Raw genomic sequence first — 25,366 nt, 5'->3', positions numbered from 1 at the left:
TCACTAGTGCCTAGCAGGGAATGCTGAATCCTCGGCAGCCTGCTTTAGCATGCATCCCCGATGTCTCGACGCTAGTGTTTCATATACTATATGAAACACTAATAATATAATAATCTTCATTTGTATAGCGCCAACTTATTCCGCAGCGGCAAGATATTGCACATGCGCGCTAAAGCAGGCTGCCGATGCTTTGGCACTCTCTGCAAGACTGTGATCGCTAAGTCACTAGTGACGTAGCGTACATTGCCCTGCAGGAAGCAGAATGCCGGCAATGTATACGTCATCACAGGAAGAATAGGATCTGACCGGCTGGAGGTGACGTGACCTAGGGGACTGGAGGAGCCAGGAGAAGATCAGGGAGGAAAAGATGTTGTAAGAAGAAGACTGCCTGGGAAGGAATAGATAAGTATTGATTTTTTTTTCTAATGACAAAACCCCTTTAACTCTTTAGGAAAGCACCTTAGATGTGAGTCCCTTACTCCTATGCATGTGTTATTGGGGTGGCCATCTTGCCTGTGCTGCAGTGATATGCTTTACAACAGACTCATGGAGCATTCACACAATATATAAGGGGGCACCCATGGCAAGAGGGGAACCATTGACTTCTATGGGAGACTGTTCTCTTTATAGAACAGGAGGTGTCACTGTATTATAAGCCTAAGTGGTCAGTGTGACTGCTACAGAATTTTAGGATTGTTTTAAAATATACGCACAGGAAGAAAATAACGTACCAAAAATATTTGATTTTTACAATAGATCATTTGCTGATATCACATTCCCTTTAAGTGTTTTCTGTCATATTTCCATGTGATGTATTTGCTCTTTTTTTTTAACAAAAAGATATTCGAGGGAACTCAGTCGATGAGCGTATATTTCAAGGTCATTGGTTTACATTTATTTTAGGGAGGTGCTCTTTAAATGTAGCAAATTGGCTAGGCTAAGGCTACAAAAACTCACATAGGTGCCATTTGTGGAACACCTGTTTGTTGAATGTGCATACTATAGTTGAAACATGCAGAAAGTTTGTTTTATCCCAACTGCTGCATTGCACAAATTGCAATCACATACAAGAGGATTAGCATAACTGGACAGCAGATGACAAATATTACATTAATAGCCATGTAGATGACCATCATTTAAAGAGTTTATCTAGTCTGGACAACCCCTTCTCATATTGCGACTACCACTCTCGCAATCTGACCACAGGGGATTTCGCTGCCAGGAGCCAACTGATCAACTGAGTTGAAAGCTCATTAAATGCTCATTTTTCTTGCATTCCAATTTCTCCCTAAGGCATTCAGTGAGTTTAAGGTCAAGGCTTTATGACTATTAGTGAAGCTGCTAAACTATCCAAGTAGTATAGTTATGGGCAGTCCAATATGCACAGGGATATTGTCATTCGGAAAGAGGAAAGGAATTTGAAGGATTTGGAAGCGTAATTCTTCAGGATATAATTATACACTGTAGAATAGAGATGAGAGAGTATACTCACTAATGGCAATTGCTCAAGCGAGCATTGCCTTTAGCGAGTACCTGCCCGCTCAAGTCGGAAGGTTCGGGTGCCGGCAGCGGGCAGGGAGCTGCGGGGGAGAACGGGGCGGAACGGAGGGGAGATCTCTCTCTCCCTCTCTCCCCCCGATCCCTCCTGCTGACTGCCGCTACTCGCCGCTCCCCGGTGCCGGCACCTGAATCTTCTGTCTCGAGCGGGGAGATACTCGCTAAAGGCAATGCTCGCTCGAGCAATTGCCTTTAGCGAGTATACTCGCTCATCTCTACTGTACAAGTAAGAGATGAAAAAACATGGCTGCTTTGTTCCAGGAACAGTGTCACATTTTGTGGTATTGAAGCACCGCTCTAATCAAGTCAATAGGTTTTACCTGCAATAATAGACTCTAACAGCTCCAGCTGGTCATGAGACGACATAACTGGACTTTACCTATAGCTGTGATATAGAGACTGGTATGCTGTCAGCCATTTTTGCAGTCAGGCTTTAGACATATTCAGCATCCATTTTTGTATCCGCTGTATAATCCCAATCAGGCCTGTGGCCTTTTGAATATTCGCATTTAGAAAGGCAACTGGTCTCCCCTTACCCTGGACCAGAGCTGTGATGTAAATAACCCCCTTCCTTTCTTCTTCCCCAACTGTCCCCGTGGTTTAGAATCAGCATCAGGATACCAAATTGTGTGACCATTTACTTGTTAATGAAGTATAAGGAAAATCATTCACATAGGAGCTGGATTTTCACAGACACTATGGCTCCAAGATTCGAATTAGGGAAAAATCTTTTAAAAAGGATTATTGGTTGTGTGAAGGTCCTAGCCCGATTTGAAATATATTTCCAGAATCAGGCAGATCAGCTGATTAAGACGCATTAAAACTCACTGAAGTGCGGGCCCCAGAAAACCCCCAAGTAGCGTATGCGGGTACAGGGATATAATTTACATGTCCCATTTGGTATAGCTGAATAGATAAAATCAGGACCAGGAATATTCCAGGTCTATATATTTCAGATCGGAGGATTTCCTGCGGAGATATGGCTGGAATGGGGAATTATGTTTTTTACAGGGATGTAGGCATATACCCCTCACTTCTCTGAATGACTTCACAGGGGGCAGGGAGAGGTGTGTCCTGGGGAAACTTTAAAAACTAGGGGCTCAGAGAGACTTCGGTGAAACACCCCAGCGTATGGACTTTTCTGTTGCTGCCAGTGACTCCACACAATCAGAACCTTGGGCCGAAGATCCCAAATCTGGTTTCTTCTGTATTTCATCCTTGATTTATTTTACGTACTGTCTGTTGTGTATACCTGTAAACCTTATCTACACTGTAACATATTTTTCTGTATATTTGTGTATATATATCAATATTTAGCACTGCTAGTCTTTTTTTAGAATAAATCTGCAATTTATTAGTCATAGCTTGTCCGTTTTACAAAGAACCATAACTCAGAAGATTGTGTTAATAATTCATAAGTGTGAGTTCCAGCTTACCTGGGAAAGAAAAGCTGGTGGTGGTGGTGAGTGTGTGTGTGTGGGTATTGTAGAGAGCTGTAGCCATTAGACCGGATCAGGTGGTGATTTGAGCTTTTGTTTTGCATGCGTGTAGAAGCCTGGGAAAGCTGGGTAGAGATCTGCCTGTATTCTAACGACTCTGTGCTTGCAATCCTGCTAGAGTGATCAATCCAGGCTCTGCCGTCACAAGTGCTGTCAGTGGTGAGAGTGCTTGGATTAGTCGATCTGTGACAAATCGGTGATAGAAACAGGATTTCCAGGTACCAAAATCATACCCCAGTACTCAGATTCAACCCAGGACTTATAGTATGACTGAATTATGTAATAACCGAACAGTAGAGTGGGCAGTAATATGAAGCACGTATCAACACCAGTAGATAACAAAGATACAAGAATAGGAACTCACCAACAACAGGAGCAGAATGGATGATGGTAGTCGGATGATTACACAAATTAATTATGCTGATGGAAGAAAGATAATGGAGGGTGATGGCTATCAAATAATTGAGCAAACGGGAGATGGTGAATAGATAATAACAACTTACAATAACTGACCCTAACTCTGTCTCTTCTTAACTATTTTTCTAATCTATCCCTGATGCTGACCCTAATGGAAACTTTATCTGAAACATTGACCTTGAAAAACAATAACAGGGCACTAGGACTCAGAGACAGGAAAACAAAAGAAAGCAGATCTGAACTAAGAAGTAAAACAAAGACAGATGCAAACAGGGAAAACACAAAACAATAAACTACAAGGCTAGGAAGAAAGGAATAGATTAGAACTAACCACAGGAAGAAAATGACACTACACTGTCAAGAAACAAAGCTAGGCTAGGAACAAAATACTAGCAGCATACAAGGAATACTGGATTTAAATGCACATATCTTACACTGTAACCAGCTGCAAACTACAGAAGCCAGTAAGTTCGCCCAAGAACTGGTTCCTACATGTAGTAAACAACAAAAAGAACGCAGCACTCGCCCAAGCATTGTGGCCTTTTCAGACAGCTGAGCAGTAGGTGTAACCAGAGTCGAAACCCCCAACCATCTAATATTGGCCTATCGTAAGGCATAGGTTGAGCATAGGCCATCACTCTTAAAATCCAAAATCACCCATATAAAGCTTCAGGTAGTGTGTTGATAGTGAAACGTGTTGCCTTCTTGTCTTGTTGTTGTAACATAAAGAAGTTCATACTTACCTTTCCTGAGTCCCTGATGTGCGCCGGCCGGTCCACTCCTATATTCAGAGTACTAGATGCTAGCGCTTGCACAATGGAACTGTCAGGATATTTACATATAACACTGCTTTTGGAGAACTGTTTCACGCCGCAGGTACATACATGAGGGGCTCTCTTTTATGTCTTGTGTAGCCATATGGAGACACTATACAGAGACACATAGTACATATGGCTTCATAATATGGAACCACGGGGGCTCTGCCTGTCTCCATATGTGCATGAGACCTAATAGCTGTTTTGCAAGCTGCACCTTTGAGGGTTTTCTATCATAGGTTTAGTGCTTATGTACATTTTTCCAGTATTTCCTCTAGCTGACCAGGGTAGCCGAATATACATATACAATGGATTATAAAGACATGCAATGAGTAATTTATGACTTCATGATCCAGCAGATACTTGGCCTCTGGAATACTGTGCTCTGTCAAACACATTACTGAGTGACAAATGTAAATCGTGTGGCATAAGCCGCAACATTGTTCATTGGTGTAAACTGTACGGAGCAGCAGATGAGAACCATTTGGACCACCCAGTCTCTGAAATAAATCCCAAATACCTCAAATATAAAAATGTGACTTTGTCTTCCCTTGTCCCTTTTAGGTCAGTTGAACTACAATTCCCAGAATTTGTTCCCTGCAGTAACTCAGAATTTGGAGTTGTAAACTAAGGGGATAAGCCAATAAGGTATAAGTTGATATCTTGGGATAACTCCTTAAAAGTAGCTGTACTTTCAGATAACTTTTGACATGTCAGAAGTATTGATCAATGGGGGTCCCACTGCTGAGACATCCCCACTAATCACTAGAATGAGGGAGCTGCAGCATTCTCCCGAGCACTATGGCCATGTTTGCTTGTTTTTGGCTGCTTCCGATAGCTGAAGATGGCTTCATAGAGGTGTATAGAAAGTGGTTGTGTGGTTAATATAATGTTCTCACTGGCCTAACCATAGGGGATGCAGGGGTTGCGGTTGCACCTGGGCCAAGGAGCTTTAGGAGACCCATAAGGCCTCTCCTCTCCATATAGGGAGCCGAGTACTATGAATAAAGCATTATAGAGTAGTTGGGGCCTCTGTTACACGTTTTGCATTGGGGCGCAGCAGCTTCAAGTTACGCCTCTGAATGTGCTGTTAAATGTATCACATAAATACCACTGGTTAGCTATACATCCAAAAAGTTGGAATTTTCAGCATTTATAACACAATACATATTATAATAAATAAATAGCACACAGTACTGTGCAAAAGTTTTAGGCAGGTGTGGAAAAAATGCTGCAAAGTAAAATTGCTTTCAAAAGTGTTAATAGTTTATTTTTTGTCAATTAACAAAATGCAAAGTGAATGAACAAAAGAGAAATCTGAATCAAATCACTATTTGGGGTGACTTTCGAAACAGCATCAGTTCTCCTTGGTACACTTATACATAGTATTTGAAGCAACTCGGCAGGGAGGTCGTTCCAAGCATCTTGGAGAACTAACTATAGACCTGCTGGGTATTATTGTATCTTGACACCACCGAAAGCTAGGGCTGTGACAGCCCTTTAATGGATGACCGCCCCTATCACACCTCTAGCTCCCGATTGGCTGCCAGTACCTCTCCTGTGCCCCCTTCTTTCTGTGTGTCCCCCCTTTTCCTGTGCCTCCTCCTATGTCCTCTCAGTTGCCCCTTCTACTGTGCCCCTGTTTAGCAGTATGGCCCATTCCTCCGTCTGCTGTTAGTACCCCTCTTCCTGTGCTGCCCGGTCGGGGGCCAGTCTTCCCCCTGCTTAGCAGCGGCTGAGTGTCGGTTGTGATGCCCCGCCCCCTCCTCCGCCTTAGTTCTTACTTTATCCGGGAATCCGGCAGGTTTGGACCGTTGTTGCAGCCATGGATCTGGTCATCAGACGCTGCTGCAGGCAACTTTGGCATGACAGCGGACAGAGGTTTGTGGCAGCCGGGAGGTCAGAGGATGGATCCGGAGGTGAGCTGGCTGCTTGTCCTCTGCTGCGTCACCAACACTGCTCTCTGGACACCTGGCCGCCCTGCTCTGGGAACAGAGATCTCAGCTGCAGCATCTGCAATGATTGTAGCCTGTGCTGGAGGGTTAGGGGTCATTTGTGCTGTTAGGCTTAGATTATTACCTCTAAATGCTGCCATGTTACAGGTGTAACATGGAAGCATGTAGAGCTACTAATGTAGGCCTACCAGCAAAAACAACCCCTAACCCTCCAACACAGGCTACAATCACTGCAGATGCTGCTAGGACCTTCAAGGACCTTTATCAATCTGCCAATCGGGAGATAGGGGTGTGACAGGGGCGTTCCTCCATTGAATTGCTGTCACACCCCTAGCTTCTGGTGGCATCAAGATACAATAATACCGACCTTCTGTAGGTGTAAGCTTGCTCACATCCTTCTCTCTTCATATAATCCCATACAGACTGGATGATGTTGAGATCAGGGCTCTGCGGGCCATATTAGCACTTCCAAGACTCCATGTTCTTCTTTACACTGAAGACAGTTGTTGGTGACATTGGCTTTATGTTTGGGGTCAATCAGACACCTCTCTGATGATTTTGCATGATGAATAAGTACCTGCCTGTATTTCTCAGAATTGAGGTCACCATAATCCTGACCAAATCCCCAACTTCATTGGTTTACACATGCAAGGACCCTCCAACCTTGTTCCACTGTTGCCTGCAGACACTCATTGTAAATATTATACCGCTCTCTAGCTTTTTGGCAAACAACCAGCCTTCTGTTACACTCAAATATTTCAAATTTTGACAAATCAGTGCAGAGTACCTGCTGCCATTTTTCTGCTCCTGAGTTCCTTTGTTTTTGTGCCTAGGTGAATTGCTTGGCCTTGTTTCTACATTGAAGGCTGTTGATGCTGCTGTCATTTCAAGAAAGTTGCTATTAGGCTTTGCTAACATCACCTCTGATGGCTACGTTCAGCCTATACTCTATCTCCCAGTATGTGTTCCGAATGTAAACCTCTGATTAGAGATGAGCGAGCGTACTCGGAAAAGCACTACTCGCTCGAGTAATTTGCTTTATCCGAGTATCGCTGTGCTCGTCCCTGAAGATTCGGGTGCCGGCACGGAGCGGGGAGCTGCAGGGGAGAGCGGGGAGGAACGGAGGGGAGATCTTTCTCTCCCTCTCTCCCGCCCGCTCTCCCCTGCTCCCCGCTGCGACTCACCTGTCAGCAGCGGAGCGCCCCGAATCTTCAGGGACGAGCACAGCGATGCTCGGATAAAGCAAATTACTCGAGTGAGTAGTGCTTTTCTGAGTACGCTCGCTCATCTCTACCTCTGATATATACTTTGCGTGCCATACAGTTGCATATGTTGCCTATAGTCTCCCATGTAAAGTGCAGAGCATAAGTTTTCCTTTTTTTGGTATAACGCTATACTGAAAAATGCGGTCAACAACACTTTTCAGTACAACTGAAGGAAGGTTATACGGACACATACCCTGTTAAGGACGTGTTTTTTTGCATAGGTCGAAGCACTGGGTTCCTATGGCGATGTTCAGCATATAACCCTTATGCAACCATTATATATTCCATCACTCAGCTCCATCTTCTGTAAACTTTAACTTTCATGCACATAAAAAGAGTAAACATTTTGGGGTTATTGTCTCTTTAAGGTAAGTTCCTGTCATATAGTAGATATTTTTCAGCTTCCTCAGTTACATAGACATTGTTGTGCCGCAGTCGTTGCCTGGTTTTATAGCATTAGTTACGGATATAAATATCGCAGGGAAGTTAAAGTACACGTATCCAGCTGATGCCGTGGAAAGAACTGCACATCCAAGAGATCACTGGAGCTCAATGACGGAAGTGGAAAAAAGAAAACGGTCATAAGCCAAGTCACACTCTGGGGCAGATGTACCAATGTAATTAGTAGCAGAGATCTATTGGGATGAACACTATTAGTATGAAGACCCACCTTTTTGGATCAGATACGTATACAGTATATACCGTCACTCAGTTTTAGACATGCCCCAAATTTATCAGTAGGACTCATTGGCTGAAAACAAGACTGGAATCACACATGACATTTTTAATGCAGTTTTTGAGCCAAAGTCAGAAGTGGATCCGGCAAGAAGGAGAAGTAGAAATCCTTCCATTATATTTCCCATTCCTTTTCAGTGCACTTTTGGCTTAGAAACTACATTAAAAAATTGCCTTAAAAACTGTATGTGATTCCATTCTCCAACCTGGTATGGTGAACCGTGTTGATGGCTCTGGCACATAGTGGAGAGATACTCTTATCCCATTTGCATGGCTGTTAGTTGTGTTTTTTGCATATTTTTTCTGCTGCAGTTTGTGGCACAGCAGGCGGATAATCCATATGTCTTATTTATAACCTCCTGTGTGCTTTCCATTGATATTTAGCATAAATGAAGGAGATATCTATTAGGGTGCCTACCCACTAGCGATATTTTTTCTAGCAATGCGAGATTGAGTGCCTGCGATATCGCTCATTGTTTTCAATGGGGCCGGCGGCAGCAGCGCCAGCCCCATCGAAAACATAGGGAGTACATTGCGGACTTCTGCCACAGCTGTGACAGCTATGGCAAAGCATTCCTTCATCCCCTGCTATCCCATTGATTTCAATGGGGCTGTAGCAGTGCCGTGGATTGCAGGCAACCCCCACAGTGATGATTTTCGGGGAAGGGCTTGAAATATAAGCCCCTCCCTGAAAATCAGCCGTAGCTGTAAAGAAAAGTCTTCTTCTGTGTTCTGGAGGCAGCGAATTGAAAAATCCCTGCCCCCAGAAAGCACTGCCTCTGATTGGCTGAGCACTGTGACCAATCACAGGCAGCACTCAGCGATTCAACTAATTTATTTGACACATTTTTTTCACAATTTTGCTACACATTTTTTATTTCCCTGTACGGGACATGAAGCCATGATCATATAATAATACATGGTAGTACAGATGTACTGCAGTGTATTGTCACTATTGTTGGTGATCATATGCCATAGCAGACCTGGACACCAGGTAATGGCATCAATTTGTAATGGCAACCCATCGGCCCTTTATGATGACATCATGATGTACTGATGACATCAGAGAGGGAGCATGCTCCCTTTATGAACCCTTTACATGCCACAATCAACATTGATGGCATGTAAGGGATTAACAGCGGGAATCGATGTCCTCACCGATCCCCGCTGTTGCAGTGGAAGCCCAGCTGTTAGTCACAGCCAGCTCCCTTTGCAGATGGCATGGGCTCAGCTTCTGGCGAACAATACTGACCTGATCACTAACCAGTCGCTCTCTTCGGTGAGCTATGTTATGCTGCTGAGCTGGTTGTGTAATAGCTGGGGAAGGGCGCAGGGGAACGGTACTTGTCTAACAGGAATGTCGCAATACAGATTCTGATGCAAAAACACTCGTCATTTATTTAACTCTCAAGAGCACAATTGTTTTGCAGTCAGCCCTCACTCAGAGCCATAAGCTTGGAGGTTAATAAAGAACTGCAGCACAACTCTTGGTGGCTACTCTCAGGCTTGGGTGTGATAGTGACCTGCTACTATTTCCTCTGGCGGTAAACAATACAATTACGAGTACGATTCGCACCACCTAACTTGGCTGCTTCTGGGCACACTCTGTATACATGACAACACTCCACTGTCTCTGATCCATTATATATCATTATTTACAGGACTAATTATGGCCCTCAATGTCATTTGGTTTTAGAGATACATCTAGGTCTTTTTAAAAGTGGTTTTCCAGGAAAATATTATTGATGATCTATCCTTAGCATAGGTCAGCAATAGTTGACCAACTGGGGTCCGCAGCTTGGGATCCTGGCTGATCAATTGATCAGGTGCCCACTGTCAGCGCCATAGGTGTCAGAGTGGAAGCTGCTGCTCTGACCCTGTGTAGTGGCCTGCGCTTGTAACTGCAGGCGTAACTCTCATTAAAATCAACAGGAACTGCCCCTGCAGTTACAAATGCCAGCCCCTATATAGGGGTCGGAGCAGCAGCTTCAGCTCTGACCCCTGTGCTTTGTAACACTGATAGTGGGCCCTTGATTAGCTGATCAGCCGGGATCCCAAGCAGTGGACCCCAGCTGGTCAACTATTGATGACCTATCCTAAGGATAGGTCATCAACACCGTTTTCGTGGAAAACCCCTTTAAATGCTGACACAGTATCTGCCATTACTACTTCCTGGGGTAGGGCATTCCATAATTTGACTACTGTAATTGACCCCTTTCCTATATAGATGTCTACGTCACCTATTCCCAAGGAATGTCCTCTCATCCTTTTGTAAATTCCTTCGAAAGAAAAATACATCTGTTGGCCAGTGTTTCCTTGGACCAATGGTTTCTCTCACGGGACCAATCAGTAGCATGTAGAAAATCAATTTATCACTATCACAGTACAAGCTCTTGGCTATCTCTGATGATTCTTATAGTCATCAATGATGAGTCCCAGCAGTCGGCCCTCCACCAATCAGATACTTACAGTACCCCCTATCCCAGAGGTGTAACTTGAAGCTCCTGGGCCCCGATGCAAAACCAGTAACAGGGCCCCCAACTATAATGCTTTATTCATAGTACTGGGCTCCCCATATGGAGAGGAGAGGCCTTAAGGGCCCCCTAAGGCTCCTGGGCCCGGGTGCAACCGCATCCCCTGCATCCTCTATAGTTATGCCCATGCCCTATCCTATGATGGATAGCGGATAAGCTTTCCATAGATCAACCCCTCTGAGTTCTAGATTTAAGGCACAGTACTGGAAAATGATCTGTTTTCTCACAAGACTAGAAGCAGAAGACTGAATAGTCTTTCTCACAAGTAATGAATATGTGATCCACTAATCTACGGCTTCGTGATGATCAATAATGTTTGATACTCCAGCACTTATCATGTCTGGTCAATACTGGATTAACCTAATTCTCTTGTAGCTGTCCAGACAGTTATATTGAGGCTTTCAAGACAACTTCATTAGTCAATAAGATGTCTTGCTATGATGCATCCTATAATATTCGTATAATAGAGTAATATAAGCTTACTATATGATTCATTTATGACTGTCATTGACATGAGTCATCCCACTATTCAACTGTGCTTCCAAGCATTTATATGCTTAGAAAAAAACTTCAAAATGCGTCAGAAGAGCGAGTGATGTCACTGATCTGCACTTTGGCTAAAGGCCCATTTAGACACAGCGATTATCGCTCAAATTTTGCTCAAAAGCAGTCTTTTCAGCGATAATCGTTGTGTGTAACTGCACTGACATTGTGCAGTTTTCGTTATCCCGTCGCTCATCGTCGTCTTTGAGCGTGCTGAAAGACAATGATGAGCCTTATCAGGGATTCACAGCGGGATACAGCTGATACTATTCTTTCAGCTGTATCCCGCTCCTTGATGACAGGCTGGGTATGAAGAACAGTGCGGTCCAGCTCTGTTCTCTATACCCAGTATGGAGCGCTTGGCTGTATAACATCTGGATGCAGAAGACAAGCAGGGACACCCCGCTTGTCTTCTGCATCCTCCACTCCGAGCACTCAGCTGTATAACAGCGGGGCGCTCAGAGCGGGGAACAGCTGTATGCGGAAGACAAGTAGCGACACCCCACTTGCCTTCTGCATCCTCCGCTCCCAGCGCTCGGCTGTATAACAGCCGGGTGCTCAGAGCGGGGAAACAGCTGTATGCAGAAGACAAGCTGAGACACCCCGCTTGACTTCTGCATCCTCCATTCCGAGCGCTCAGCTGTATAACAGCCAGGCGCTCGGAACGGGGGAACAGCTGTATGCGGAAGACAAGCGGGGACACCCCGCTTTTCTTCTGCATCCTCCACTGGCAGCGCAAGGCGATCGTTCATCTTGAGCGATCATCTTGCACTGTAAATGACACAACAGTGATCGTTCAAAAGTCGCTTGAGCAACATCTTTTGAGCAATTATCGTTGTGTCTAAATGGGTCTTAACCCAGTTGACTTCAATCAGTTGTATTGTAATGTAAGATCCTTCAATATATTGCAGGATGCTTTATTTGTTAATGACATATATTGACTAATCACCTGAAAGAGGCCAGTCCTCTCCAGTACTTTGATGGTACTCTTTAGAATATCAGGAAATTGGCTAAATCACAGTCCCCAATAGGATTGAAATCACAACTGTTAATAGATGAGACTCCATCAGGAATACGTTTTTTTAGCATTCGTCATTCGTGAGTGATTACATTTTTAATATTGGGTTATGGAACTGCTATTTCAGTAATCCTCTAATGTATTCTGCATTACATCCAATGTGAAATTCAATTTAATATAATCTTGGATGTGATGCAGGATTTATCTGTAATGCCCGATGTGGTATAATGTACGAACAACAGATTATACTAACAAAGGAACCTGAAGGCTCATCTGCATTATGAAGAATCAGTGGTCCGTAATGCCTTTCTTGAGGATCTAATCGTCATTTACATCAGGAAACTCTTCAGTGTCAGCGGGGGAAGAAAAGCCTTCTTGTAGAATGAGGAACATCACTATTGCCTAGCAATGGCTCTCAGTAGAACTGTGTGCTTGGCAGCAATACCTATTGTAAATGTTAATGGCGCTAGGAGAGATTTTTTTGTGATTTTTTCACTGATAACATTATTTTTTACATTGGCATGATCAATGACGATCAACCATGAGCATTAGTTATTAAGACATTGTAAGGGGCTTCCTTAAAGGGGCACTAACTTTTCAGGCATATTATGGCAATAACCTGTGTGTATCTCAGCAATCTTGTATAATAATTTCATTAAACATGTTTTCATCTTACCACTGTCTATCAAGGCTGAAGTGGCTGCCATTAAGCGGCTTCCAGATCGTCTCTAATCCACTGCCTGTTATTAGGTATTAAGCTTCTGTAGTAATTGGGACACTGGGGCATTTTCTTAATTGTGGAGGGTGGGCTATCTTCACAGGCTCAGTTCTTGCACTTCAGGTTTGCAAATCTGCAGGCACTGTGTAAAGAATCTCCACAGTCTTTGCATTTCCTGCTGTTACAGCGTGTGTGTGCTTGTGTGTGTGTGTGTGTGTGCCCAAAGGATCCCATAGAGAAACTGAGAATTGCTCACCCCACCTTCCCAACCCCCAAAAAGGTAGCATAAATTTTTTTTAAAAAGCAACACTTACCACCAGAATAGTACTGGTTGGAGAAGGAGCAGATGTAGTTGGTTCACACAACGCAGTCCTGATCGGATCAAGTTTGATGTGATTAGCAGCAGGTGGTAGCACTAAGACTAGAAGAGGCATAGTCAGAGCCACAGTGTCTTAGAACAGGTTGGCTAGATTTGTTCACAATGAGGTTGGCCAGGGGACAGGACCATTCAGTCCACCCTACTGGCCCCAAAGCAGCTATCACTGCAGTACACACTCACATTTGGAAAGATTGGACACACTGAATTTTACATGCCCAATCCCTTTGTTCTCACAGGAGACACTGCAAGCCTCTGCCAGAGATGCGTGTCAACAATTTACTCTCCTCATTGAAAGCACATGTACACTTGCCCAAGCAAAGTGTGCATGGAGGAGTCGAGAAGAATAGATGTCAGCTAAACAAGTGTTTGAAAGCGTATGGGCTCCTTCACCCAGTAGATTCTGAAGGGGTTTTCCTGGATTTAAACAAAATTTCAGTGGCTCAGAAATGTATAAAATTTAAAAAAAACACACGAATCTGCTCCAACCGTGCCCCATACAGCATTGGAGTCCCAGTGCATGCCACTTGGAACCTGGAAGAAGCTGATGGGACATTCATTGTGCATATGACCGCTACGCGCGTAGTCCAGGATGTCAGCACTGTTCAACGTTGTGTGTCCCAGTGGTTGTCAGATGATAGCAGAGTCAGATGATAGCAGAGGTGTACAGAGGCAAACTTCTGCATGAATGGATCGCCATATTAGAATAATGGCAAGTAGTAATCCACTCTGACTGCAAGTGAAATTAAATGTCCCATCCCAAGCCTAGAGCATCAATCAGACAACACAACCATAAGAAGATGCTTTCACAACATTGGGTTGATGTCCAGCAACATGTGTTCTGTTGAACTTATGCCACCACTCTCAAAGGCAATCATGGTGAAAGGCAAGAGTGAGACGGCAATGGAAGCTTGAATGGAGGTCTATACTCTTCAGTGACGAGTCTTACTTTTGTTTCGGACACAGTGATAGCCAGAGATTGGTCTGGAGACCACATGGGCAACACCATGAAAAGACCTTTGGGCTTCCATGAGGAAACATCATACGGGTCCTACTCCCAGGAATAGCATAATGTACAGTAACTGGACCCCTCTAATCTTTATTCCAGGTGTACTAACAGCTCAGCGTCATATTGACCTGGCCATAGAATCAGTGGTACGGACATTTCTCCAAAGTGTCCCAGGAGCCGTTTTACAACAAGACAATGCCAGGCCACAACTATAAAGCAGCTGTGTAGCCTAAAAGTGCTACCATGGCTTGCAGTGTCTCCGGGCTTGTCTTCCATCGAGCACATCTGGGATATTATCGGGTCTGCAACTGCAACAGTTGCTGCCAGCAGCACATCTTGATGATTTGTGTACCCAAGTTCATTCAGCATGGCAGAACATTCCTAAGACAACCATTAATAACCTCAGTGATAGAATGCCACAGCCGGTGAGCGCGTATATTTCTGCGTGTGGCGATACTGAATCAATCGAGATGTTCTGAATATTTTGTTTCCATTTTTTTATAATTTCAATGATTCCTTCAATTTGCATAATTCCACAACCTTTCCTTCTTGGTATTGCAATTTCAATGCTGTATCGCTACTTATACCTTCTGAAACGCGAACCGCTGTGGAATATGTCGGTATTATAAAAATACAGATTATTATTGTTACATCTTTATTTTTTAACATAACGTTAGGAATGCAGTAGATGAATGAAGTCTGCGGCGTCTCTCATCCATTCCCAAGGAGAAAACTGTTACAAAAGATATAATGTTTTGTAAACAGCATGAATGAAAGAGTATAAATATTACAATACATTGTAGCCAAATGTCTCCTCTAGTAGAGATTGCATTCCTGACAGGAGAGAGGAAAACTGAGAGAAATTGCTGCAAAGGGACATAAAAGAGACAATACTGAGCCGAAAAAATGAGAATCCTCCACAGCCAGAGCAGTGGCCAAGTATCTAGAAAAATACAGTTGCTGTGATACAGGGACTCCCCCTGAGAGTGTCTGAGGGGGAGATACAGAGACATATTGTCACCCCCACCCTCCCCTTCCCCAAACACAGGGGCAGGGAGGGTCCTGCTTCCTCTTACCTCATATCATCTCCCCCTGACTTCCCAACACAGGAGGAGGGGGAGAGAAAGGAGAGCAAGCCTGGAAAACAAAAGGAGAGCAGGCAGCTGCAAAAACTTCCTGAGAAAAGGGAGATAGGAGCGCAAGCCTAGAGAGAAGACAGAAGGGGCTAGAGAACAATGAACCAGGAGGGTCTCATAAACTGATAAGAGTGGCATTTATCATACAGGGACTGATAGTGGGAAGGTGTGGAGTGGGAGGGGTGTCATCGAGCTCTGGATACAAAGGATAAGCAGAAAACGCCACTAGGAACCCATCAGACTGAGCCAGAATGTCCACATCACTCCTGAGAAGAGACTCTAGCAAGAAGAACCTTCAGAATCTACTGAAGTGAGTAAATCTGGCCATAGACATACTTATTCCCCTTTATGATATGCCCGTGATGTGCCCTGCCAATATAATCGTACTATCTATGGTACCAATTGCACTAGAGTCCATGGTGCCAATCCAGTCAATACTTGTATCATATACGGAAGCCCTTCATAATGTATCGGATGTTTCGGAATGTTGATTGATTGTTAATGATAATTGTATCTGCGAGGCACGCTGATCATATTGTTTGAGGATGAACAATTGTGGGTACGTGATGGGACACCTAATTTTCTGGAAACGAATCGGCGCTCGTTGACAAGCATATCAGATTCTAGATAGTTATTGGCATTAAATCAAGGTCAGGTGAGAAAAGAAGCCAAAACTGGGCTGATAGAAGAGGTTTCAGGTAAAGGAGAAGAGGACAATACCCCTTAGCTTTATTGTGCAGTGAGCAATTGTATTTAATCAAGTGGCTGCAGTTCATTCACAGCAGGGGGAGAATGAATGAGTAGAGAAGGAATGTAGTTGTGAGCTTGGGAAACAACATGTTGTTAGAGATAATGAGGAAATACAAGTGAGGAGGAAGGAAGAATACAAGCGTGGGGACGTGAGGAGGATGTAAAGGAATTTGGGGTAGTGGTCGTATGCCAAGGTTGGACATATAGGTACGCAGATATATGGACAGGGCAAGGATGGGGTTGGCCATATTGTAATAACTTGGTTGAGGGATCAGGATTGGAATAGATTTGTAGACCATATGTATCTTATATGGTGCATCATCATGTGTTCTAGAATCCTTCGTTGGTAGTAATGTCTGACAACGTGTCTTTGATTCAGAAACCCGTTGATGACTGGATGGCTGGGGAGACATGGAGTGACACTGTAGGGTCTGTTCAGACATAATCTTCTTTGTCAAACCCTCTATGACATGAATGATAAATGTGTTGGAAACATTCCAGTAATCCATTCCCCACTGCACCCTACAAATGAGAGAATTGTTAGACCGAGTGCACATGGAGTGATGAACTCTGCAATTAATTACGCCATCATCAATATCAGCTCTATAATCTCACGCAAGGGAAAAAAATGTTCCATTGTCGCATTTATTGCAATTGACACTCTTCCATATCATAACAAAGCGTCTCAGATAATGATTGGATACAATGGATTCTATGATTACGATCATTTCCATAGAGCAGCTATCTCTCTAAACCAGTTACATTGTATCAGTATACACCTAGCCCAGCAATGATCTGGCCATGAGGACACACGCAAAAATTCTGCTGACTGTGCAAATGACTTTTCCCCATGAAAAACGGGTCGTATTGTTGGAAATAACAACATTTGCTGTTCCCTTATTTGTTATAGTAAACATATTGCTATGATTATATTCTTTACCGCTGACAACAGAGAAAACGTTTAAAGCGTGAACCAATAGAGCTGAACTTTGCAGCTGGTACTTCTCAATTCTACGTGTTTATATGGGACACAGGCCAATAGGCCATATGGGTGGGTGGGGTGTCAGCTTGGGGGTGTCATCTGGATGATAGGGTGTAGATGAACAGACTATCTTCAGCTTTCCTTTTACTCTACAAATCTGCCTTGTCATATTTCACCATTATTGCATTTTTTGTCATTCTCTAATCTGGTGGGTGGTATGCTATCCTACTAAAAGTAATTGGATGCCTGAGCCCGAATCAAAAGTAGTATTTATTTCCATGTGTTAGCACTTAACTTTGCGCAACTGTCCAATGATAACATCCTTTGCACCTCTGTAGAAAAACCAATGCATCTTCCTTGAAAGAACTTGGCAGACATTTGCAAGATGAATGGAGGGAAATGCCTGCTGAAGACATTAGTAGAAATTACGCCACAAAGAGCAGCTGCAGCGTCCAAGGAGCGGGCCCACAGCCGAGGAGATAGCGGGGTAGATAAAGATCTTGTCACGGGTGGCTCTACCATTTCCTTCCCGGAGGCTAGTTCGGGACCCATCCACGTTACTGCTGGGGGAGGACACAGGGAAAGAGCAACTAGCAGTTACCTTGCAGTTCGTTGTCACACGTGATGCAACCGTTCTGTCTTCTGTGGTGAATCCTGAATATGTAATAAATAGTCCACACACAGGGATAACTTTCTGAGCAGAACTGGGAATGGTCGGTAGAGCTTGTTTACCTAAATAAAATATAGACAATAGTCCATAAATGTTACATTCGCCAGTATAACACCGATGCCAACACAGGATAGTGGTGTGACAGGAAGGATTCTGAGGATGGCAGACAAAGCCACAGTCCCAGTTATCTGCGGGGTTCTGCTCCTGGCTACTCTCTTCACTCTCTCTCCAGCTCTCTACCAGTACACACTCACATTTGGAAGTTGCACTCAGCATGGTGTGGCGGCTTTTCTCTCACACTCAGCATGTCTTAGTAAGGCTGAGGCTTCCTTGGTGAAGTGGGCCCAGGGCAAGTAGTCAACCACCTCTCAGCTTCCTCCATCTTGGGGTCTCACTGAAGAGGCACGGTTTCACCCACTCACTAACTTAGACTGCATTAGACTGACTTACAGACTTCCGCTAGACTCCTCGTCCCGACTCTTGCAAGACTCTCTCACCTAGCACCCTTGCAAACACATATATAGCATGATCATGTGACTTACAACATGATACATTTCTCAGACATAACCCGACTCCTCGTCCCAACTCTTGCAAGACTCTCTCACCTAGCACCCTTGCAAACACATATATAGCATGATCACGTGACTTACAACATGATACATTTCTCAGACATAACCCAAACATTAACCCATTCAGTGCTGCAGAGGTGCAATACACATCAAATGCATACAACATAGACAACGCTGACAATTGCACAAGACAAACACTTAACATTATGGAGGGGCCCCGCTTACTCTGGGCCACTACAAATCTGATGTCATTAGGGCCAAAGGAGCCCCACTAAGTATAAACATATGAAAATAAATATCACTTTTTATTCTTGCTCAGGTGTCCAGTTACTTTTGGTAGGATGGTGTACTTATCACACGCACTGCAGTTTTGTGGTTTTTTACTATGTATATATAAAATAGTGTTATACTCTATAAGGAAAGTTATAGTAATGTAGTTGCATCTTGGCAAACTGGTGAAAATGATGATTTCCTTAGTGATGCAATAGAAGCCCAGCTGGGTTGGCTCTCAGGCGACTTGTGTCCTTCTTGCCAGGATAGTTTTTTAACAACTGTAACCCTATAAAATGTTATACTACTGTGCTTATCAGTGCGGATTGGGGTACATTGAACCCCCAAGAGAAAATTCTTGCACGGTCCCAACTTTCATCCACACAGAACTGATGCATGTCCAGTTTTAACTGCATAGTAAACTTTGCTGCTTCTGTCATTGACTTGAGACCTAGTACATTCATAGCATCAGAACCAAGACCCATTGGAAGATCCTCAAGTCTTCTGCTGGCCAATCCAAGACTTTGCTTATTAGAAAGCAGCATAAAACATCTTACTTAATTACGTCTATAGTGGGGGTCTAGAACTATAGTGTGGAATAAGAGAATACAGATGGTTACGTGTCAGTCCTTTCCTTGGGTCTTGCCCTTTAGTAATATGAGATTCTATAGGCTGAACATCATCATTCCACATCTGTAGGCCACAGTGGACCATCCTAGTTCCCTTAGGGTGGTTTCACATCTGTATCAGAACCTCTGGGCGGAGGTTCCATCGTAGATCCAGCTGAAATATCGGAAAAAAGCACTGGCGCTATTTCTTCCGTCCAAAAGCCGGGCGGCTGGGTGGAAAGCAGGCGGACCCCATTAGACTCAAAGGGGTCCGCCCAGCACTGTTCAGTTCCATCCAGAGACAGAATGGTTCAGCTGCGGGGATTCCTCATTTTTTGCTCCTTGAACGGAGCAGGAAAGCGGAATCCCCAGCGCAGATGTGAAGGCAGCCTTACAACGACAGCAATGCTTGTCTTTCATCAAGGTCTGTCGATTAACACGTTTTTTACGAGTTCTATGCCAACTTTTTTGTCAGATATGGAAGGTGATCTACTGGCAAGAATCCATCAGCAAGAACAATAAGCTGTTACTCTTCGAGGAGAAATAAAATTAAGTAGTGGGGATTGTAATGCTATACAGATGTAGCACCGATCAGTTTGTTCTTAACCCTTTACGGTTGCTTTTTTTGCCCAATTTGATAACTCTAAGAAGTACAATATGATGCAATACTTTTTCCCACTGCCAATCCGCGGATAATACATTGTAATATCATGATGCTTTTGCATCTTACACACCCAACTCTGCTCCATCTATCCAATGTATTCACTATGAATGCATTATTCCCATCAGATACGTGTCATGCTTGCAGAACCATGATATCATTATGGGGGTGTATTGTAAACCATGGTCAGGGGTCAGCAGGATGCAGAAGACATATGTGTACAATGCCAGAAGTCGCACATTCCTGGGAGTGGATAGGGTGTGGTAGGGGCACATCTAATGTCACTGCTGTCTATCTGCCAATCTTAATCTCCTAATTCCACATCCACTGTTAGGATATTAAGGTCAACGTGATGGGAGGAGGCCCATTTGGGATTTTTCGCTAGAAGAAAAGAAGTATATTTCACATTAATAGTGTAAGTAAAGGGTGCTTTGCCAGTAATTCCTCCCTCCCTCGCACATATCTAGTGTTTAGGAACTGGGACATTTACACTATAGCATGGATTCCAGCACGTCATTCACTGGGAAGCGAGGAGATTTAAGGAAAAAGTTAACATAATCCTTCTGAGTTTTCACTGCAGGATTAACAACCGTCCAGAAATTCCTGGACAGTCCATAAAAAAACAGGACTTTTTTCCTGCATCTGTAAAAAATATTAGATGAGTTTGTGAAGTTTTTGAGGCTGGTGGGACTGGAGCAGATTATTGTGATTGTAACTTTTTTGTAGTTTACAGTAAATGCTGCTAATAAATTCTTATCAGGATCTTGCCTATAGAAATGTACTACTTAAAGGGGTTGTACCAGGATCACGGGTTAGCTTGCTAATCGGTGGGGCTTTCGCTGATGAGACCCTCATTAATCTCAAGAATGGGGGGGCCCGTCTCCCCCTCTGTCTGTCGCTGCAGGGTTCGCTTCACTCCCTGCAGTGACAACAGCATAAATGGAGGGCTGGCGGAGCATGTGCGGCTCCCGCTCTATTTGTTTGAATGGTGCTGACGGAAATACTTTAAATACTCGCTGATTTGTTATCTTGGCAGTCCTATTGCAGGTGGGTGGAGCATCAGTGCGTTTGCATGAAGAGTGCCCCATTCAGTCTTCTCCTCACTACAGCGGGGAGGTTGGGCAGTAAGCCCGCAATGAGGAGGGCAGGGGACATGGGAGCCTCATTCTTTAAGGGATAACTAGTAATTATTAGGAAATTATAGTACCAGTGTTTCTGGTGGCGCAATGCTGTGCTACATGGTACATCCATTATGATCCCCACACATCACACACACAGCTCTACTACGTGCATTCGGATTCACACACATCACACACACAGCTGTAGTACATCCATGCTGATTTCCAGACATCACTAGCTCAGCAGACTCCTGAATAGAGTGATCAGCCCCTGGTCATGTGATCCCTGACTCCACCCAAACAGGTGATCACATGACGGTGATGTCATCACAGGTCCTAGTGGCTGCTGTTGGCTTATCCAGTATACAGTACTTTCTACCAAACTGCGCAATGGCTCTTCCCACAGCCGTGATGTCACCGCAGGTCCTTCAGCCCACTTGATCTCTGTGGTGGCGGTAGGTCAGTGTCTTCTGTCAGGACCGTTGATTTGTGTCTGAGATAGGAACGGCTTAGTTGTATTCTCATTTTGTTATTTTTGTCCTCCCCTTTAAGAGCCCTAAGTTTGTTGTTCCTCTGTCGGTCAGGTTCTGTGTTTTATATATGTTGTAGGATCTGCAATGATGTCACCAGGGGTGGAGTGTCAGAAGCACGCACACAGACATACATACTCATGATCAAGTGGTCGTTAGTAGTTTGATTTATAATCCTGGTACAACCCCTTTCCACACATAGCGGGAAGACTGTGTAATTTCCACAGCGGAAAATTCCATGGTATTTCCACATCCAAAACAGAGTTAAAATCTGAGGATTTTGACTTGAAATCAGCTGTGAATCTGTGAATTTCAGAAAATATCGCACTACATTTCACCACCGAAGTCTTTGAATATTAAATACTACATATTCACATCTGCAGAACAATAAGAACATTATTATTACCCCCTGAGGAAGCTTGAGCGAAACGCGCGTCGGGGTGCAGGTGATAAGGTTGGCATTATTGATATATGGTAACTAGAGATGAGCGAGCGTACTCGCTAAGGGCAAATACTCGAGCGAGTATTGCCTTTTGTGAGTACCTGCCCGCTTGTCTCAAAAGATTTGGGTGCCGGCGGGGGTAAGCGGTGAGTTGCGGGAGAGAGCGGGGGAAGAAAGAGATCTCCCCCCCCATTCCTCCCCGCTCTCCCCCGCCTCTCCCCGCAGGCACCTGAATCTTTTGAGACGAGCGAGCAGATACTCGCAAAAGGTAATACTCGCTCAAGTATTTGCCCTTAGTGAGTACACTCGCTCATCTCTAATGGTAACATGTTCTTATTATTGCTCTGTACATGTGAATATGTAGTATTTAATACGCCCGTTTTATAATTGTCATTATTGTGATAGCATTGGACATTCCTTGCATATATATGTCTTTATGAACCTGACATGCTGAATGCCTTCCTTTTTCTGATTCTTTCCTTTTATGGGAAGTCTTCTCTTCTATAGTGTGATATTTTAATATTATTCTATTTAATAAAATTTAAAAGTCCTTTTATTGGGGTTTTTGCATGCTGCTGACCTCATTTTTTTGTCTATCCATTATGCAGTAGAGCGTGTGCTGATGGTTGTAATATATGCAACTTTGATTTATTATATTACGCACTCTTTATCTTGAGCATTCAGTGCATTGGTTCAGTGCATTCAGTGCTTTGGTTTTTGGAAGAATATTGGTCCTAAAATCAAACATTGCTTCTGAAACAAGAAGTTCACTGGGAAATTTTTGGATTATTTATCATTGCGTTCTTCCTCTTGTGCTGCAGATTGACCACTCAGTGGAGTGTGGAAGATGAAGAGGAAGCTGCGAGGGAGCGGCGCAGAAAAGAGAGGCAGCAGCAGGACGAGCTGGGCAGCGAGGGGCAGTCTCCGGAGGATGGAGCTGAAGAGACCTGCTCTCCGGCAGATGAGCAGTAAGTTTACTCTATAGGCTCTTAGGGTACCGTCACACCTTGGGGGGACTTTATCTAGCAACTTAGGGCCCTTTTAAATGCTCTAATAATTCATTTAGTGCAACTGAACAGTAAATGAGAATGTGCTTACATTTCTTCATCATTTAGTGTCTGCATGCATGGAACTGAACGATGGATCGGCCCGTTTACTGTGAATGACAGTGGGCGGGCCAGAACGATCCCCGCCCGACTTGCCTCCATTGGCATAACTATAGGGGATGCGGTTGCCCCTATTTTGGGGGGGAAATTCCTTCCCAACTCCATAGTGGCAGTCAGAATAATCCTATTGTGCTGTCATCCAGTGAAATCTCAATCAGGCACCTGGGGATGTTACAGCAACCTGGTTAGCTAAAACTGAGCCTTGTAGAGGAGGATACAATAGGCATTTCCATCAGTAAGGAAAGAGTCTAGGCTCACCTGTAATTGCTTTGACTCAATAGAATTGTAGCAAACCCTCAGTATGAAAATTATTAGGGCTGTGTGGGTTTTCAGCTTAGACATATAAACAAAATATGTAGAGTACCCTTGAAGTTAAAGTATAACTATTCAGAAAAGGTTCCCATGTATGTACATGAAGTATAGCACTTTATCTGCAATTATATGACGTATATCCTGTATGTTTCCCAATGCTCCTCCTCTACATGGTGTTATCTGATTTTCAGTTCTCTCAGAACTGATAGGAGGAGCCTGGCTGCTGTACTGTGTTCTATAGATGGTGCACACAGAACTGCAAATTTTGGTCTTTGTCTGTAACACGCAAAGACTTGTAGGGCAGTGTGCAGCAATACTGAGCAGTGGAGATGTTAAAAAATAGCAGTAAATCACCATTAGCTCTAAGGTCACATCTGTGTGAGTCTCTGCTTCTCTCCTTCCCCTTCCTTCTGCCCTTGTAGACTTCAATGAGCTCAATGACTTATCCCCTTCCTTCACTTCTTGTTCTGCCATAGTACCATCTCAGCTTTGACAACAGGCAATGGTCAGCAAGTTAGGAGTAAGGGAGGCCCCTAGTGGCCAGTACTTTAAAGTGATTATTCAGCACAAAAATGTCATTTAGATGAATAAAGTGAATTGCAGTTTTGCTAGATATCACACTGGCTATAACAGAAGTATAAGCTATTTGAAAAGTTAGTGGCCATTTAATGGTGCTTTAAAATAAATCATAATTCACTGACAGCAAGAAGAGATCTTGGCACAGTTAGGAATTGTAACTGAAACACAAATATATTGTAAAGTTGTTTAAGTCATCATTTAACACTACCGTGTTTCCCTGAAAATAAGACCCTGTCTTATATTAATTTTTGCCCCAAAAGAAGCACTAGGTCTTATTTTCAGGAAATAGCTTATTATATTTACCTAGCAGGCTCGGTCCATGTCCCTGAGCCATGGCATTGGTTGGCCAATTCATAAATCCCGCCTCCACAACTCGATGGCATTGATTGGTTCTTGAGCGCTGCTTAGTCAATCAATGCAGCGCTGGATGAACCAATCACAGCCTTCACATTGGTTCATCGAGTACTGCATTGGTTGCCTGAGCAGCGCTCGAGAACCAATTATAGTCATCGCTTCCTGGAGGCAGGATTTATGAATGACCAGGAAGCGATCTTCTGTGGGCATCTGAGGACTGCAGCTCAGCGGGAAGGACATGGACTGAGCCTGTTAGGTAACGTATTGCTTTTTTTTCTTAATGTAATGCAGCTAGGGCTTATTTTCGGGGTAGGGTTTATATATCGAGCCTCCCTAAAAATCCAGGTTGGGCTTATTTATGGGGTTGGGCTTATTTTGGGGGAAACAGGGTAATAAAGCCTTGCTTACATGAAACTGGCTATCCTTTTAAGTAGATGGTGCCACCATGTTGACGGTAAAAGGGGGACCCCTGTGTCATAGTACAATAATCTAGTGATACAAGTATAATAAATATAGAATACATTTTTGGAGCATTAATCTTGACAGGTCACATACGTTCTTAGATAATCAATATTTTATGTGACATGACAGCAGTGTTACTAAGCCCCTGTACTGCGATCAGCCTGTCACCTCAGGCGGCGGCTTCTCTCTAAAGTTGACTTAAAGTCATTAAAGTTTCATGTTAAGAAACGCTCTGCAGTATGTAGAACATGAATCAAACGTTCCTGACCGGCCTCAGAATAATTCTATGTAGTCAGATAGGAATTCCTGTTGCATT

At 43.8% G+C, this 25,366-nt stretch overlaps 1 protein-coding gene across 2 annotated transcripts in view; it reads left to right on the top strand.

Annotated features, from left to right (window-relative positions):
- Window positions 1-25,366, top strand: part of LSP1 (lymphocyte specific protein 1) — an 80,114-nt gene that overhangs the window by 27,336 nt on the left and 27,412 nt on the right. The window contains exons 1-2 of one of the 2 annotated variants that reach the window (XM_066583100.1): window positions 15,536-15,887; window positions 22,999-23,145. In XM_066583100.1, coding sequence (XP_066439197.1) covers window positions 15,829-15,887; window positions 22,999-23,145 — 206 coding nt within the window. In that variant the 5' untranslated portion in view covers window positions 15,536-15,828. Of the gene's footprint in view, window positions 1-15,535; window positions 15,888-22,998; window positions 23,146-25,366 lie in introns of those variants that run through there. The other variant, XM_066583099.1, reaches the window with a different exon arrangement.

Source organism: Eleutherodactylus coqui, chromosome 11 (assembly GCF_035609145.1).
Source record: "Eleutherodactylus coqui strain aEleCoq1 chromosome 11, aEleCoq1.hap1, whole genome shotgun sequence".
Taxonomy (NCBI): domain Eukaryota; kingdom Metazoa; phylum Chordata; class Amphibia; order Anura; family Eleutherodactylidae; genus Eleutherodactylus; species Eleutherodactylus coqui.
This window is presented reverse-complemented; position numbering and strand designations above follow the sequence as displayed.